The sequence below is a fragment of the Seriola lalandi genome, unplaced genomic scaffold (assembly GCF_002814215.2).
Source record: "Seriola lalandi dorsalis isolate HSWRI2012SDOR001 ecotype SW California unplaced genomic scaffold, Sedor1 jcf7180002054672, whole genome shotgun sequence".
NCBI classification, from domain to species: domain Eukaryota; kingdom Metazoa; phylum Chordata; class Actinopteri; order Carangiformes; family Carangidae; genus Seriola; species Seriola lalandi.
In genome coordinates this window covers 2,843,631-2,857,135 of record NW_019525225.1, presented here as the reverse complement: position 1 = coordinate 2,857,135, position 13,505 = coordinate 2,843,631, and the positions used below count along the sequence as shown (strand labels likewise).

Here is a 13,505-nt window from a genome sequence, read left to right as displayed (position 1 = left end):
GATAACTAGCTGTTAGGTGTGCACTTGAGCTGCCAACAAGACAGACATCCCAACACTAAAACGTTAACACATGGAGTTTGTGGGGGTGGTGGGGGGGGCAAAACAACACAAAAAAATACCGATATGATAGAATGAGGATAGGGTACATGAATACTTGATTTTAAAAAAAGGTTCCCAAGGTGTAGCAGGTAATGAGTGTCCAGATTTGATGTCATCATCATTGTCCTGTTTTCTGATTTTTTTGTCCTTGTAGTGCTTGTACCTTCAGTTGAGGTACAGCAGAAGGTAGTAAGTTACTAATATCTTTGAAAATTGGTTGCATTATTCTGCTTGGTTTGTCCAGCTGACTGGTCCTGCTTTAGAGTTAGCTCACTCTCTAACTCCTACATCATTAGAATAAACCCATCCCTATACAAACAGAAATATTAAATGAAGAAATTTGGTGATGAATAAAACAATGAATGTAGAAATACAGTAATAAACAAATCTAAATGTACAAATATGAAGAGAAATAAATAAAATAAATTATTATTATCATTATTTATTGATGATTAATAATTTTAGAAGGAGAAGAAGAAGAAGAAAAAGAAGAATCTATTATGACAGCCTACTGCTCAGTTGTTACCAGAGCCTGGTATAAGTGCCTGTTCTATAGGGAAAGATTACATTCGTGCCACATTTCTTACACAACGCAACGGAAAAGCAAACAACTTTTTTTCATCTGTTAGCCCGCCCCCTCTTTCCCTCGCTCTCTCTCTCTATCTATCTATGTATCTCTATATTTCTCTTTCTCAAATTTTAATCAAAGTCTATGCAGTGCATGTTTTATTGATCCCACGTGTATTACCAAAGCATTAGCTACGATTTAATTATAAGATTATTATTATCATTACTCTCCTCTCTCTTTCTCTCTCTCTCTCTCTCTCCTTAACTCCCTCCCTCCCGCTCTCTCTTTCTTTCTTCGGTCCATACTGTATTACATAACCGGGTTGTATAACAGCGCTGCTGCGCTCAGCTCTAGTGGCGGTTTCATGTTCACTGGTGAGCGTTTACCGCCTCTGTGTTTTGTGGTACGCTTTTTACCAGCGATTACGGGCAATGCTTGAAAGACTTGATTTCAAAATAAAAGCGACCTTCCCATTATCGTTTTCGCAGTCACTTAGTCAAATTAAAAACACAACGTAATATTGAATAAATATGAAATAACAATGATGATATTGAATGTGTAAATCAAAGCCCTCTGAAATGTCACAAAACAGGTAGTTTCCTTTTAGTATCAATCTGAAATCATAGGGAAAACTCCTCATTTGTGACATTTAAGAGGGCTTTAATTCAGAAATTCAACAATAGAATGGCCTGACATTTTGTGAGTGTCATCCTGAGGTTGTGTACTATCACTCTGAAATGAAATGAGTCTGTGGAAACAGCTAGTTTCCTTTTAATTTGAAATCATAGGGAAACCTCTTAATTTATGACTTTTTGGAGAACTTTAATTCAGAAATTCAATATCATCATTATTTAATATTATATAATTTCGTTATGTTGTGTTTTTAATTTGATCATGAATAGGTGAATGGGGAAACGATAATGGGAAGGTCGCTTTTATTTTGAAATCAAGTAGTTCAATTTCTTACCGTAATCGCTGGTAAAAAAGCGTACCACAAAACACAGATGCGGTTGGCTTGACCGTGTTTTACGAAGTGGAGGCTGGCCGTACCGCAGGAGCTGGACGCAGATGTAGATAGCAGGAGCTATATCCATCCACGTTAGCCGCTGCCATGTCTCCTGTGAAGCTCGAGAGTTCAGGTAAGCCCCCTCCTCCATTCTGAGGGTGTTTTACTGTACAGAGGAAACAGTTCGTCATTCACCTGCTGATGTCTGCAGCACTTACTGCGGGCAGCGAAGGGCACACTGTCAGAGCCGTGTGCGCTTTAAAAGCACGATATACTGTAGCCGAAGCGCTGGAACTAGATTGTTCATGCATGTTTACTGTGTGGGTTGACTGCTGGTTGCGGTGGAGTTGACAGTGCGATGATGGGCGAGGAAGCCTGATGTGTGATGGCAGTACAAACTGTTCTTTCAGCTCAACTCCTGCTGTGTGGTTTCAGGCTACATCTGTTTTGCATAGGAACAAGACTGCAGTGATTATTTTGTTATTCAGCAACTATAATAAAGGGTTGCATTTGCAGGATTAAATACTGTTGAACTACAGTCGCAACGCCATGAGTATCACACACAGCTACCGGTACCGGAAGAGGTTGCTCCACAGATGGTTAATTACTTATACCTGAGTGTAATTGTGATATACAAGGCGTGGAAACTGCATTATTCTTAAACAAAAATTATATCTTAGTTGACATGATGTAATTACCTTTGTGTTGTGTTAAGAACTTAAACTTCCCTATCAGGCATGTTATAAGACATAAAGAAATACTCTACTATAAATAATACGCTGTAGTATTTTATATTATATGATATTTTATATTATGTACTATATTTACAAAAAAATTAAAATAAAAAAAAACAGTTAGGCTACCTTAAAAATTAATTAAAAATGTACTGCTTCTTCCTCATTGAAAACTCATTATTATGCTGATAATTATTTGGAATTGGATTATCATATCAAACTAAACATTTCTAAACATCTGTATATTTGTCCCTTTCCCTGAAAAATACCATGTATTCGTTTAACACTATTTTTTTTTAAGAAAAACAACCACTCCCTGTCAGCAGTGCTGGGGTAAATGAAGGGCGTCAGTCCATGGTAACAGGAGCTGACTGTTGACAATAATTTAAGTCAGATGCCTTTAAACACACTGGACTCATTTGGGAGCAGTCACCATTCATTCCAGTTCTATGTTTCAAATTATAGAGAGGGTCGAGTCAGTAAAACACTGCAGTGACATCAAACAGCACAGTTACTGTGACCAGCTGCCGGTGTGCAGGAATTTTTTTTTTTTCAACTGAGGAACTGAACTTTAGCACAGTCAAACTTTTCCCCAAATGTAAGCTTGCTGCAAGGCACTGCTTCAGAGCCAAGTGAAATAGCTGGAGATTTCTTTTTTTTATTTCTTTTTTTCTTTTCTTTTTGAGCAAACATAATTCCTTCATTTAATTACCAGATTTTTTTTCACAATTTTGATTGTGTTTGTTGGAGTCATCCACTTTTAGTCTAATCTTACTAATATACAAAGTATATTACTGCAAATTATTGTGGCCTCCATTGTTTATCAGGATCTGTTCCCAAATGTTTTTTTAATTAAAATTCATGTTGGTATCCATTCCCTCTAAACCATGATAGGATTGTTTTTTTTTTTTAAATGTATCAGTTTGGCCCATTAGCAGCAAGTAAAGCTTAGAGAGGATTTTTTTGTTACAAGCAAATTTTTAAATAAATGTATGAACAAAGACCAGGTTGAAAGTTGCATTTGATCACCATCTTGTACTTTTGAACATATTAGACATGAAACTGTGTAGAAGTAATCTTTTAAAAAAACTAATCATATCCAGCCTTTTTTATGTCAACACTCCCTGAGTAGAGGTTTATGACGAGGCTGCTCTCAGCTCAAACCTTCCAAGAGATACGTCTTTCCTCTTTTTGCCACAAGCCGCAGGGCCTCATCCAATTACCTCAGAAAAGCTGCTCAGCTCTAAGAAATATTCTTCAAATGTAAAACATAACACTGGGTGCAACGTTCAGAGTGCGGTTAAACGGAGGTATGGTAAAAACCTTTGATTGGAATTTTTAGGTTGCTGCCTGTTTTCTTATCAGACAAGAAAAAATTACCCTTTTCCAGAGCTGACCCTGGCTCAGCAGCCAAAAAATGAGCAACATCACCGTAGACAGCCATCTCTCTAATGTCTGTCAAGGTAAAAGCAATTTGTGTATCATATACTGTGTATGTACATATTCCCCACAGATGATAACAAGCCTGTTGACAATGGCAAGGTCAAGGAATGCATCAACACACTACTGAAGGGGCTGGAGACAATTGCTCCTTTGGTGGGCTCTGTAGAAGAGACCCCTGAGCCAATCTCTACCGAAGTACAAGGTACCATTCCCTCCTGGATCAATGGCAACCTCCTCCGCAACGGCCCGGGGAAGTTTGAGTTTGGAAACACCCAGTGAGTTTGGAGACACCTCTATGTACTGCTGCACAGCGCAAACAAAAACGTTTCCAAGGGGATGGGATTAAGCCTTAACGTGTGTTCTTCACCATTACAGCTACAACCACTGGTTCGACGGGATGGCTATGCTACACCAGTTCAAGATGGACAAAGGCCAGGTGACATACATGAGTCGGTTCCTGCACAGTGATGCCTACAAGAAGAACAGTGAAAGGAACCGCATTATGATGTCAGAATTCGGTACCCTCGCCATGCCCGACCCCTGCAAAAACTTCTTTCAACGCTTCCTTTCTCGATTTGAGATGATGGGTGAGTAGGAAGGGGTGGAAGAATATGGATAATGTCTGACAAAGAGGAGGTCTCATGGCAATCATCAGAAGTTGGCTTGTCAACTCATTCTACATGAATGTTGTTTTGTTCTATGTCCGTCTTGATCTGAAGTATAAATAAAACAACAACAAGCAGACTTTGTGATGCAGTTTGACCAGATTGGTCATTTGAGAAGGAGCAGAAGAGCCAGGTCCAACTGGAGGGAGAAAAGAACACAGTGTTCAAACTTTGTTTTGTTAAATTATGTCACGAGGCCAGGGGTGGAACTCAATATACACAAAGATTACATAACAACATGAGCTACAGGGGGGAACCAGAGAGGGAAGCCAGCATTTCCAACAACTTAGTGTAACTACAAGCTTTAAATGATGAAGCAGAATGGTTTACACAATTTTCTCTAAAAGAAAAATGCTTTCAGTCATTTAAAGGGCCTCAGTAATCCTGTGTTTTACTTTGTCACAGAGCCCACGGACAATGCAAGTGTGAGCTTTGTGAAATACAAAGGTGACTATTATGTCAGCACAGAGACAAACTTCATGCACAGAGTGAACCCAGAGAGTCTAGAAACATTGGAAAAGGTACAAACATGATCGTCATGGAGTAACAGATGTTAATATTAAAATCAGTTTCATTAATTACACGTTTATTCTTTCTTCTATTAGTCCAGTTAAATCAGTCATTCTCATCATATTTGTACTCTGACAGCGGCGTCAACACACACTGACTCTTCTCATTCTCTGCTGTGTTTTGTAGGTGGACTGGAGCAAGTTCATTGCTGTAAATGGAGCCACTGCACACCCACACTACGACCCTGACGGTACCACCTACAATATGGGCAACTCCTATGGAAGCAAAGGTTTTGTCTCGTCACCCACAAGACCCTCATTTTGGTTCCCAGCTGAATTATTCATTTCTCATGCTCCGTTATGATAGCAACTAAATTGTGATCATTGCATAGCCTGCCATCACTTTGCTTGCATGTCATCTCAGAGCAAATGTGTATAAAAGGTGTTAAAAGATGCATTGTAATCTCGGCTATTTCAGGAGCCCTGTACAACATCATCAGAGTGCCTCCTGAGAGGACAGATGCCAAAGAAACCCTACAGGGTGCCAAAATACTCTGCTCAATTGTGCCTGCAAACAAGTCCCATCCCTCCTACTACCACAGCTTTGGTAAGCCAGCTCTCCTGGATATGATTCACCATTAGAGGGGTCTGTATCCTCAATCTGTTGCCCTCAACTACAAAGTCAAGTGATACTTTTCTCTTGCTTCCAGCCATGTCTGAGAACTACGTGGTGTTCATTGAGCAGCCGATTAAGATGGACCTGTTGAAGATAGTGACATGTAAGCTAAGGGGGAAGGCTTTGAGTGAGGGCATCTACTGGGATCCTAAGCAGGAAACTGTCTTCCATCTTGTCGACAAGCACACAGGCGAGGTGGGTGACAGTGGCGGTTAGGGGTGAGGATTTACTTCCATCTACACTAGAAAACATCATGGAAATTATGCGTAGATCTTGGGTGGTCTAATCATGCACTCTGTTCCACAGGTCAGCTCAGTGAAGTACCACACCAAAGCCATCTCCACCTTCCACCAGATCAACGCCTTCGAGGAAGATGGATTCTTGATGCTTGACATGTGCTGCTCAGATGACGGCCAAGCCATCAACAACTATCTCATCCAGAACTTACGCAAGTCAGGAGACGCATTAGATGAGGTCAGAAATGAATTACTCACACACACACAAATTAACACTCTCTGTGTAGTTATTAAGGGACACATCCACCCTCAGATACTATTAAGCAGTTACATAGATTTGATCATTTAACGTTCCCCATTGGGCTTCAGCTTTCTAATGCATCTATTTTTACTCAGTTTGTCTTGGGTAATAAATAGCTGCTATAAAATGTGTTGCCTTGTGCATAGATTTGTTTATCAAATAATCAATCATATTTTCAAGGGTACTGTTGCTTTTTGCATATCGTGTTTTCAGTCTATTTGCACCCAGAGACAAAAAAGACATGCTATGTGAGATTAATTTATTAAATGCCCTCATACTGTATTGTTCCTGTACCTCCCAGGTGTACAACACCATGTGCAGGGTTTTCCCCAGGCGCTTTGTTTTGCCCATTAATGTGACCAATGAAACACCAATAGACCAGGCCCTGAACACACGGCCCTCCAGTGAAGCGAAGTGTGTCAAAATCAGCAAAGATAAGGTGAGTTGGAAAATGAATTGTACATGATAACCTCTTAAGATTCATTTTCTACAGGAGATCAGAAGAGACTGTGTAACATGTTGGGTCTGAGCTCTACCTCATGAGCTGGACACCAAATATGTTAAATTACGTTTGTTTATCAATTTATTGGCTATCATAAATTAAGAAAATATTAATATTAAAAATATTAATATTAAATAATAACTTTAAAATGAATTAAAGTTCACGGGGCACCAGCCTAAACTAATAGGCAAAATAGCCAATATGGGTTTAGTCTCAATTTATTACCATTAATCTGGAACTCTGATTAACCATTAGCTTACTAACTATTACCAAATTACCAAATCAACACTAAGTTACAGTTGAAGGATTGGAATTCTACCGAGTAGAGGTTGGCAATATTCACGCTTGTGCAACATTAAACACACCAGTAGTTACTTAAAAAGGCATTTATTTACAATGGAGCAGAGTAAAATACAATGTCTAATCTAGTATATACAGGTGTGTGTGTGTGTGTGTGTGTGTGTGTGTGTGTGTGTGTTTGTGTGTGTGTGTGTGTGTGTGTGTGTCTGTGGAGACACAGACAAAGGCAAGATGGCTGACTCAAAGTGGTCACTGTGACCACATGACCTGAACTAAGAAGACTACACAAGATGGCGGTAAACAAAGAAACTTCTAAAATGACCGCTGAGACCACCTAGTGTGGTCTCAGCGGTCCAGTGGAGCAAAGAAACATTTGGTCTATTGAATGATTGAGTCCCAACAAACATAACATCAATCTATATTAATTTTAAATGTGGTGGAAGTACTCTTTTCCTTCACTTGAATAGAAGTAACAAAACCATAATGTAAAAAAATGACCCCAGTTGCTGTTGTATAATTGTATAATTATTTTTGAATTGATATTACAGATGCACTGATGTGTAAGCAGCATTTCATTGTTGTGGCTGGTCAATCTCCACCTAATGGCTCATGGGGGACAATAATATGTCGAAATGTGGTGCTAACACATTAATAGTATAAAAAACATGTAAAGGCACTTTAAAATTAATTCTAGAAGAAAATGGGAATCAGTGCAGAGAAGCTAAGACTGGAGTAACTGTATGTCCTCTGTACTGTGTTTTAGTTATGGGCATGGAAGTTGAATTCTGGATCAATAATTTTTTTAAGGAGACCCATGAAAAAAGCATTAAAATAGTCAAGTCGGCTATAGAGATAAAGGCATGAATTAGTTTCTCAAAGTAGGCCGTACCCTTGTGATATTCCTAAGACTAAAAGAGAAGTTTTGGTCACCTTGTCTATATGATGTTTAAAATTCAAATCAGGGTCTAACATGACTCTAAGGCTTGTTACCTCTGATTTGACCAGAGCCGTCAGATTACAGAGTTTCTCAAATAGCACATTTCTTCTTTCTTCAGTCTTAAATCACTCACTATTTTGGCATGAACAGTTTCCGTGCTGTTGTTGGCTCAGAAGCCAGACAGAAATTTGTCCAGGACATTATTAACCTGATTATAAAGTACTCTTTAAAGGATTTTTCTGATGAACAGTAAAAATGAATATGGGTCTGTAGTATTTAAGACTCTGGATTCTAGGTTTGATCTCTTCGATAGTGGCTTTACAACAGCTGTTTTGAAGGCATCAGGACTAACTCCATTCTCCAGAGATGTATGAATAATATGCAAAGGGGAGTTACTGGTGCATTTCAAAAAAGACTGTAGGGATGGGAATAATTTTCTGCCAGTTAAAATGTTCCAAAATTCAGAGATAGAAAAGTCTGGGAATGTCAGCATGTTTACTTGTCCTCTGCAGGGTTGTATAAAAAGGCCACTTGTGCAGCATAGCCTTAAGACAAGTTTTAACAATTCCTCTATCATAGGAAACATTTTAGAGTTGCTGCCAGCCTCTGATAAAATTCTTCCTTTTCACATGAGCATCCCAAACTAAAACTGATGCCCAGTGAACGGATGAGCTGGATGACAAAAACTGTTGACGATAAGTAACAATAGACTTCTGATCCTCCCTTTGTCAACAGGTGTTCTGCCAGCATGAGGATCTCCATGGAGATGACCTGCATGAGTACGGCGGCCTGGAGTTCCCTCAGATCAACTACGGCAGATGTAACACACGACCGTATCGTTATTTCTACGGCTGTGGCTTCAGACACCTGGTGGGAGACTCTCTGCTCAAGATGGATCTTAAGGACAAGACCCTCAAGGTGTGTGTGGTTTACGTGTGACATGTGAATAAAAACAGCTGCTACCACTGTTATTTTGATTTCGAGGATAATAATCCTGAAACAGTATTTTTTTTTTTTTGTCAGAATTAGTCAACATCCTCTTTGTCTGCCTTAATGTAGCTTCTCTATTTCTGCATTACAATACAACTTGACTTTGACCACATTTAACCAGTATATAAGGTGTAGTTCAACAAGGCTGCAGTCAACAGCTGGTTGGCTTAGCTTAGCATTAAGAATGCTAGTTAAACAGCTAGTGTAGCTTTGTCCAAAGGTAACAAAATCCACCTAGCAGTGCCTCTAAAGCTCACTAAATACATTTTATGTGCCAGACTATTTCTTGGTGGGGACAGAGACAAGCTACCCGTTCCCCCATTTGCAGTCTTTATGCTAAGCTAACCAGCTGCTGGCATTAGTTTACCTAAAGACATGAGATAGGTATTGATCTCAAGTAACTCTTGGCAAGAAAACAGAAAAAGCACATTTACCAAAATGTGTGCACAGTGTTACTTAGTTAGAAATAGTTGGTACAAAATACAATTTCCATTTTAAGGTCCTTTGTAATGAAGAGACATGACTTGAAGAACTGCACTGATTACTTTTAAAATAAATCAGTAGTAAATGTAAAATGCTGAAGCACTAAGCTGCTATTTGTGAATATGATATCTGGCAGGTCTGGTACCAGAAGGGTTTCTACCCATCAGAGCCTGTGTTCGTGCCGTCACCTGATGCCGTGGAGGAAGATGATGGTGTCATCCTCTCTGTGGTTCTCACCCCCTCACAGGTAAAACTGTTAATTAAAGACTGAAGGATATGCAGGAGGTGTAGGACAGCCCACATGATGTGAAAAGAAAACAATATTTTTTCAAAGGTTTAGCAGTAAAAGTGTTGTTCAGTAATCAATCATTTTGGAGAAATTTTGGAGAAACAAGCATCTGTCTCAGTTAATCTACGTTTGCCTCTGAAATAATCATTTATAATCTGCACATCACTGTGTAACTACTGCAGGTTGTTGTATCGTTGTCTTTGGTGGAGGCTCTCTTGAGTTTTAGTTACCACCATGCAGCTGGCCTGTAAGTTGACCTGAGCTCAGTTCATTGTCTCTTCCAAGTCTTTTATCAACTGGGAACATAATCCATCATAAATATGCATAAAGTGAGATGAGCAGAGTTATAAATATTCATCGATGAATTTACACGAAGTGAAAGTTTCAAATTACACACAGGAAAATAAAACCTTTCTCAAGTGTAGAAGCCTAATGGCAATAAATGTGTTTCTGGCCATGTCAGTGGTGCCAGTAACGTGAACAATATCTGGTATAAAGTATATCAAAAGAGGATTACAATACATACTATGTATAGAATTACACAATTATAGTTTACAAAGATTTGTGTCCATGGGATTTTCATTGGAAATAGGAGCAAAAACAAATGCTACTTTGGGTTTATGATTTAGGTAAAAACTTTAATTTTTTAATGTGAACTACAATGTCTGACATTTTTTCCAAACAGGGCTTTTGACATCTGAAATAATTACAGCAAATGAGTTAGTTCTACATATTTCACACCTCTAATTGAAATTGGAGTTAAATCCTGTTATTTCTACTTTAAGATGCACAGGAGAGAAGAGTTTGAACTGTCTTGAGGTGTTGTTATGCTCCTTCCTGACACCATTTCTGGCATCTTGAGTCTAAGTTGTGCTACACTATATTATTAATTTCCTCCTTTCTCTTAGCTGTGCTGTTGCTGTGAAGCAAATGAGATGCTGAAGGACAATTAAAGCTAAAATTAAACTGTGTCGTGACCAGCAGCAGTTTGATATATTCTGTCAATCAACTGTGGAAGACTTTCAGAGAGTGCAATGTAAATGGAAAGTCTAATCTAACATGGCAAATTAAATTTCCTAAATGGATTTAATTATATATTTATTTATCACTTTCTTTATTTGTCTCACCACTTGTGTCAAACTGTCAACGAAGATATGTTTGGTACTCTGTGGCACATGCATTTCACTTCAACTTCACTTGAAAGCATGATTTCATTGTTGTCAGAGCTGCTCTTCGAAACAAATACACCATGTATCTCTGAAGCACACAGGAGCTGGTTTGGAAGTTGTTCACGTTGGCTTTTAATAATAATTCCACCACATTTGTCTCTCCAGGATAAAGGAACATTCCTCCTGGTTTTGGATGCCAAGACATTTGAAGAGCTGGGAAGAGCCAACGTTCCTGTTAACATACCTTATGGCTTCCATGGTACCTTTAATGCCTCGGCATAAATCTAATTCTGTTTCTGATATATAACATTATACAAAGAATGCTAAATGCAGTGTTAATCGTACATGCGTTATTGTACTCTCGGCATTCAGCCTGTTATATTTAGGTTGAAGGATGCTCCAACTCTCAGACCACCACAAGTGCCAAATGAACATTTTTACCAGTCGTGACAGCGTGACTGGTACTATTTTCACCTTGTGAGCCTGTGTGCGTGTGTGTATGTGTGTCATCATAGCAAAATGTGGTCCAGACACTTACTGTAGAGGGAACTACCACTGAGCCAGTTTTGGATACTTTGGCAGGTGTTTATGTCTGTCTGTCTGTGGACAGATTGTGTCACCACCATAACTGCAACTGTGAAACATACAGTTGGTACGAGTCGAGTATGAAGATGGGTGTAGTCTGACTACTGAGTACTCATGGGTCAGAACGTCAACATGTTGACGGGCATTGAAGCTGATGTAATCCCATCACAAGATGGTCTCTAGTCTTTTGTACTCTTTTTTTTTTTTTCTTTGACAGTATTTTTCAAAAGCTGGATGTGTTTTATACAATCTGTTTGCCATTAAACTTTTACTTCTGTGAACTGCCAAGTATTTACATTGTTTGTGCATCTTTAATACACATCTCCGAGGTCATGTTCAGAAATATGCTCAGATATTAAAACAGCTGTTTCATATGCTGACATGATTTTATATATAGGTTTATAATTAAAATATATCAATGGATAGCAATATATTATGTTTTGAAGTTCAGGATAGCTCTGGATGGTTTTCCATGCTATTTTTTAACACTAATTTATATCAAGTTTTATATTTGTACTTTACACTTTTACAAGTGTAAAGCTAAAGTGATCAGCCTCACCATAAATCTTAGCAATTTTCTCAATTATCTAACTCCAGTCTTCCAATCAAGACAGAAAAAAGGTCATAAAATCCAATTTCACCCTATTAGATTTGTCTCACAAAAATGATCTGTAAATTGTCAGTGCTCAGAGCAGAGCAAATAATTGTGTTTTCATTATGAAGGGTGTCACAGGTTAAGTGTTAAAACACATGCAAGGAATTGTTCTGTTTTACAACATGGGTTTTCCTGCTGTAAGCCTAGAAATGGGCTCTGCAGCAGATCATAAATCAATGTAAATATTATTAACTTTTAATGCTCTCAGTGGTCACAGAGAAAGAACTGCCTGCCAATATAATGTAATGCACACATGGAAACTTCATAGGTACTTAATTTTTCTCATATAAGAGTTTATTATTAAAATCTCCACTAAGTAATTGTATTCCCAGCTTTTGATTTTAAATTTGAGTCCAGTGCTGCACTTGTTTTATTTGACCCCAAGCCAACAAAAACATGCTAAAGTACATGCTAAATGGCTGTGACTCAGGTTTTTTGTCTGCCGTAAGAAATTCTGACATTTTCCACCAGAGGGCAGCACATGATGCCATTTACTGTGAGCACCTTCAGTCTATAATGAATATGCAGAGTCAGGACCTGAAGTCACTACCTGACCAGAAATTGTTGATAAAAATTTCCCTGAATGAATAAAGGACAGAAAGAAAGTCTCTTGCATGTTGTCTTGTATTTGTGTGAGACTGGACAACAGTCAGACGTTTGGGCTTGTGAGCAGCAACAATACAACGTGACCGTGTTGTACTCTGTATTGTAACCCTTGTGAGCAGAAGCTCTCTGCTTTCAGTTGTGTGCTTGTGAATCTTAACGGATCCACTTTCTGGCTCATACAACCGTTTCAACAAAGGAGTGAGGCAGCAGTAACGTCTCTGAAGGAGGCGGGCTCAAAACAACCACATTGGCTATAAGAAGGATCAAACCTGTGACCCTCTGACAATGGGACAGTCTCTAACCGCCAGCCAACCCTGCCTCATCAAAAACGTACTGCAAACACTAGAGAAGCCTGACTTTGAATCTCAGACGGGTTATTTCCAAGTCTGTGACCTTAACAACAGCATTTATAGGGCACTTGAAACCGAGTGCCTCCACTGGAAAAAAAAAAAAGAGAAAATACAAGATGCAAGAAAAAAAAAAAAAAAAAAAAAAAAAAAAAAAAAAAAAAAAAAAAAAAAAAAAAAAAAAAAAAGGAAAAGGAAAAGGAACACCTTCATTCAACAATGAAACAAAAAAATATAAAGACTTGGAATAAATCAAAATCAAAACAGTGGATTCAAGCAGAAGACTAACTGCAGCTTGCCATTTCACTTTTTAGGCTGCGTGTGTGGCCACAGAACAGATGTGCATTTCCATAGAGGAGTGAACAAAGGGGAAAAGAAAAAAACTCTCTCTGTGTTCCTTACAGC

General features: G+C 38.6%; 1 protein-coding gene across 1 annotated transcript; it reads left to right on the top strand.

Moving 5' to 3' along the window:
- Positions 1–1,653: 1,653 nt before the first annotated feature.
- LOC111666238 (carotenoid-cleaving dioxygenase, mitochondrial-like) lies at positions 1,654–11,783 on the top strand. The gene is made up of 12 exons (XM_023421517.2): positions 1,654–1,806; positions 3,921–4,125; positions 4,226–4,437; positions 4,921–5,036; positions 5,212–5,314; positions 5,503–5,631; positions 5,735–5,895; positions 6,007–6,174; positions 6,539–6,676; positions 8,712–8,894; positions 9,586–9,696; positions 11,073–11,783. Exons 1-12 carry the CDS (start codon positions 1,779–1,781, stop codon positions 11,187–11,189), a joined length of 1,671 nt encoding a protein of 556 aa, XP_023277285.1. The 5' UTR covers positions 1,654–1,778; the 3' UTR covers positions 11,190–11,783.
- Positions 11,784–13,505: the final 1,722 nt, after the last annotated feature.

Coding starts and splice junctions, on each gene's coding strand:
- LOC111666238 (XM_023421517.2), top strand. CDS start 1,779: ATGTCTCCTGTGAAGCTCGAGAGTTCAG. Junction 5,037..5,211: donor GTCTAGAAACATTGGAAAAG/GTACAAACATGA, acceptor TGTGTTTTGTAG/GTGGACTGGAGCAAGTTCAT. Junction 5,632..5,734: donor CTCCTACTACCACAGCTTTG/GTAAGCCAGCTC, acceptor TCTTGCTTCCAG/CCATGTCTGAGAACTACGTG.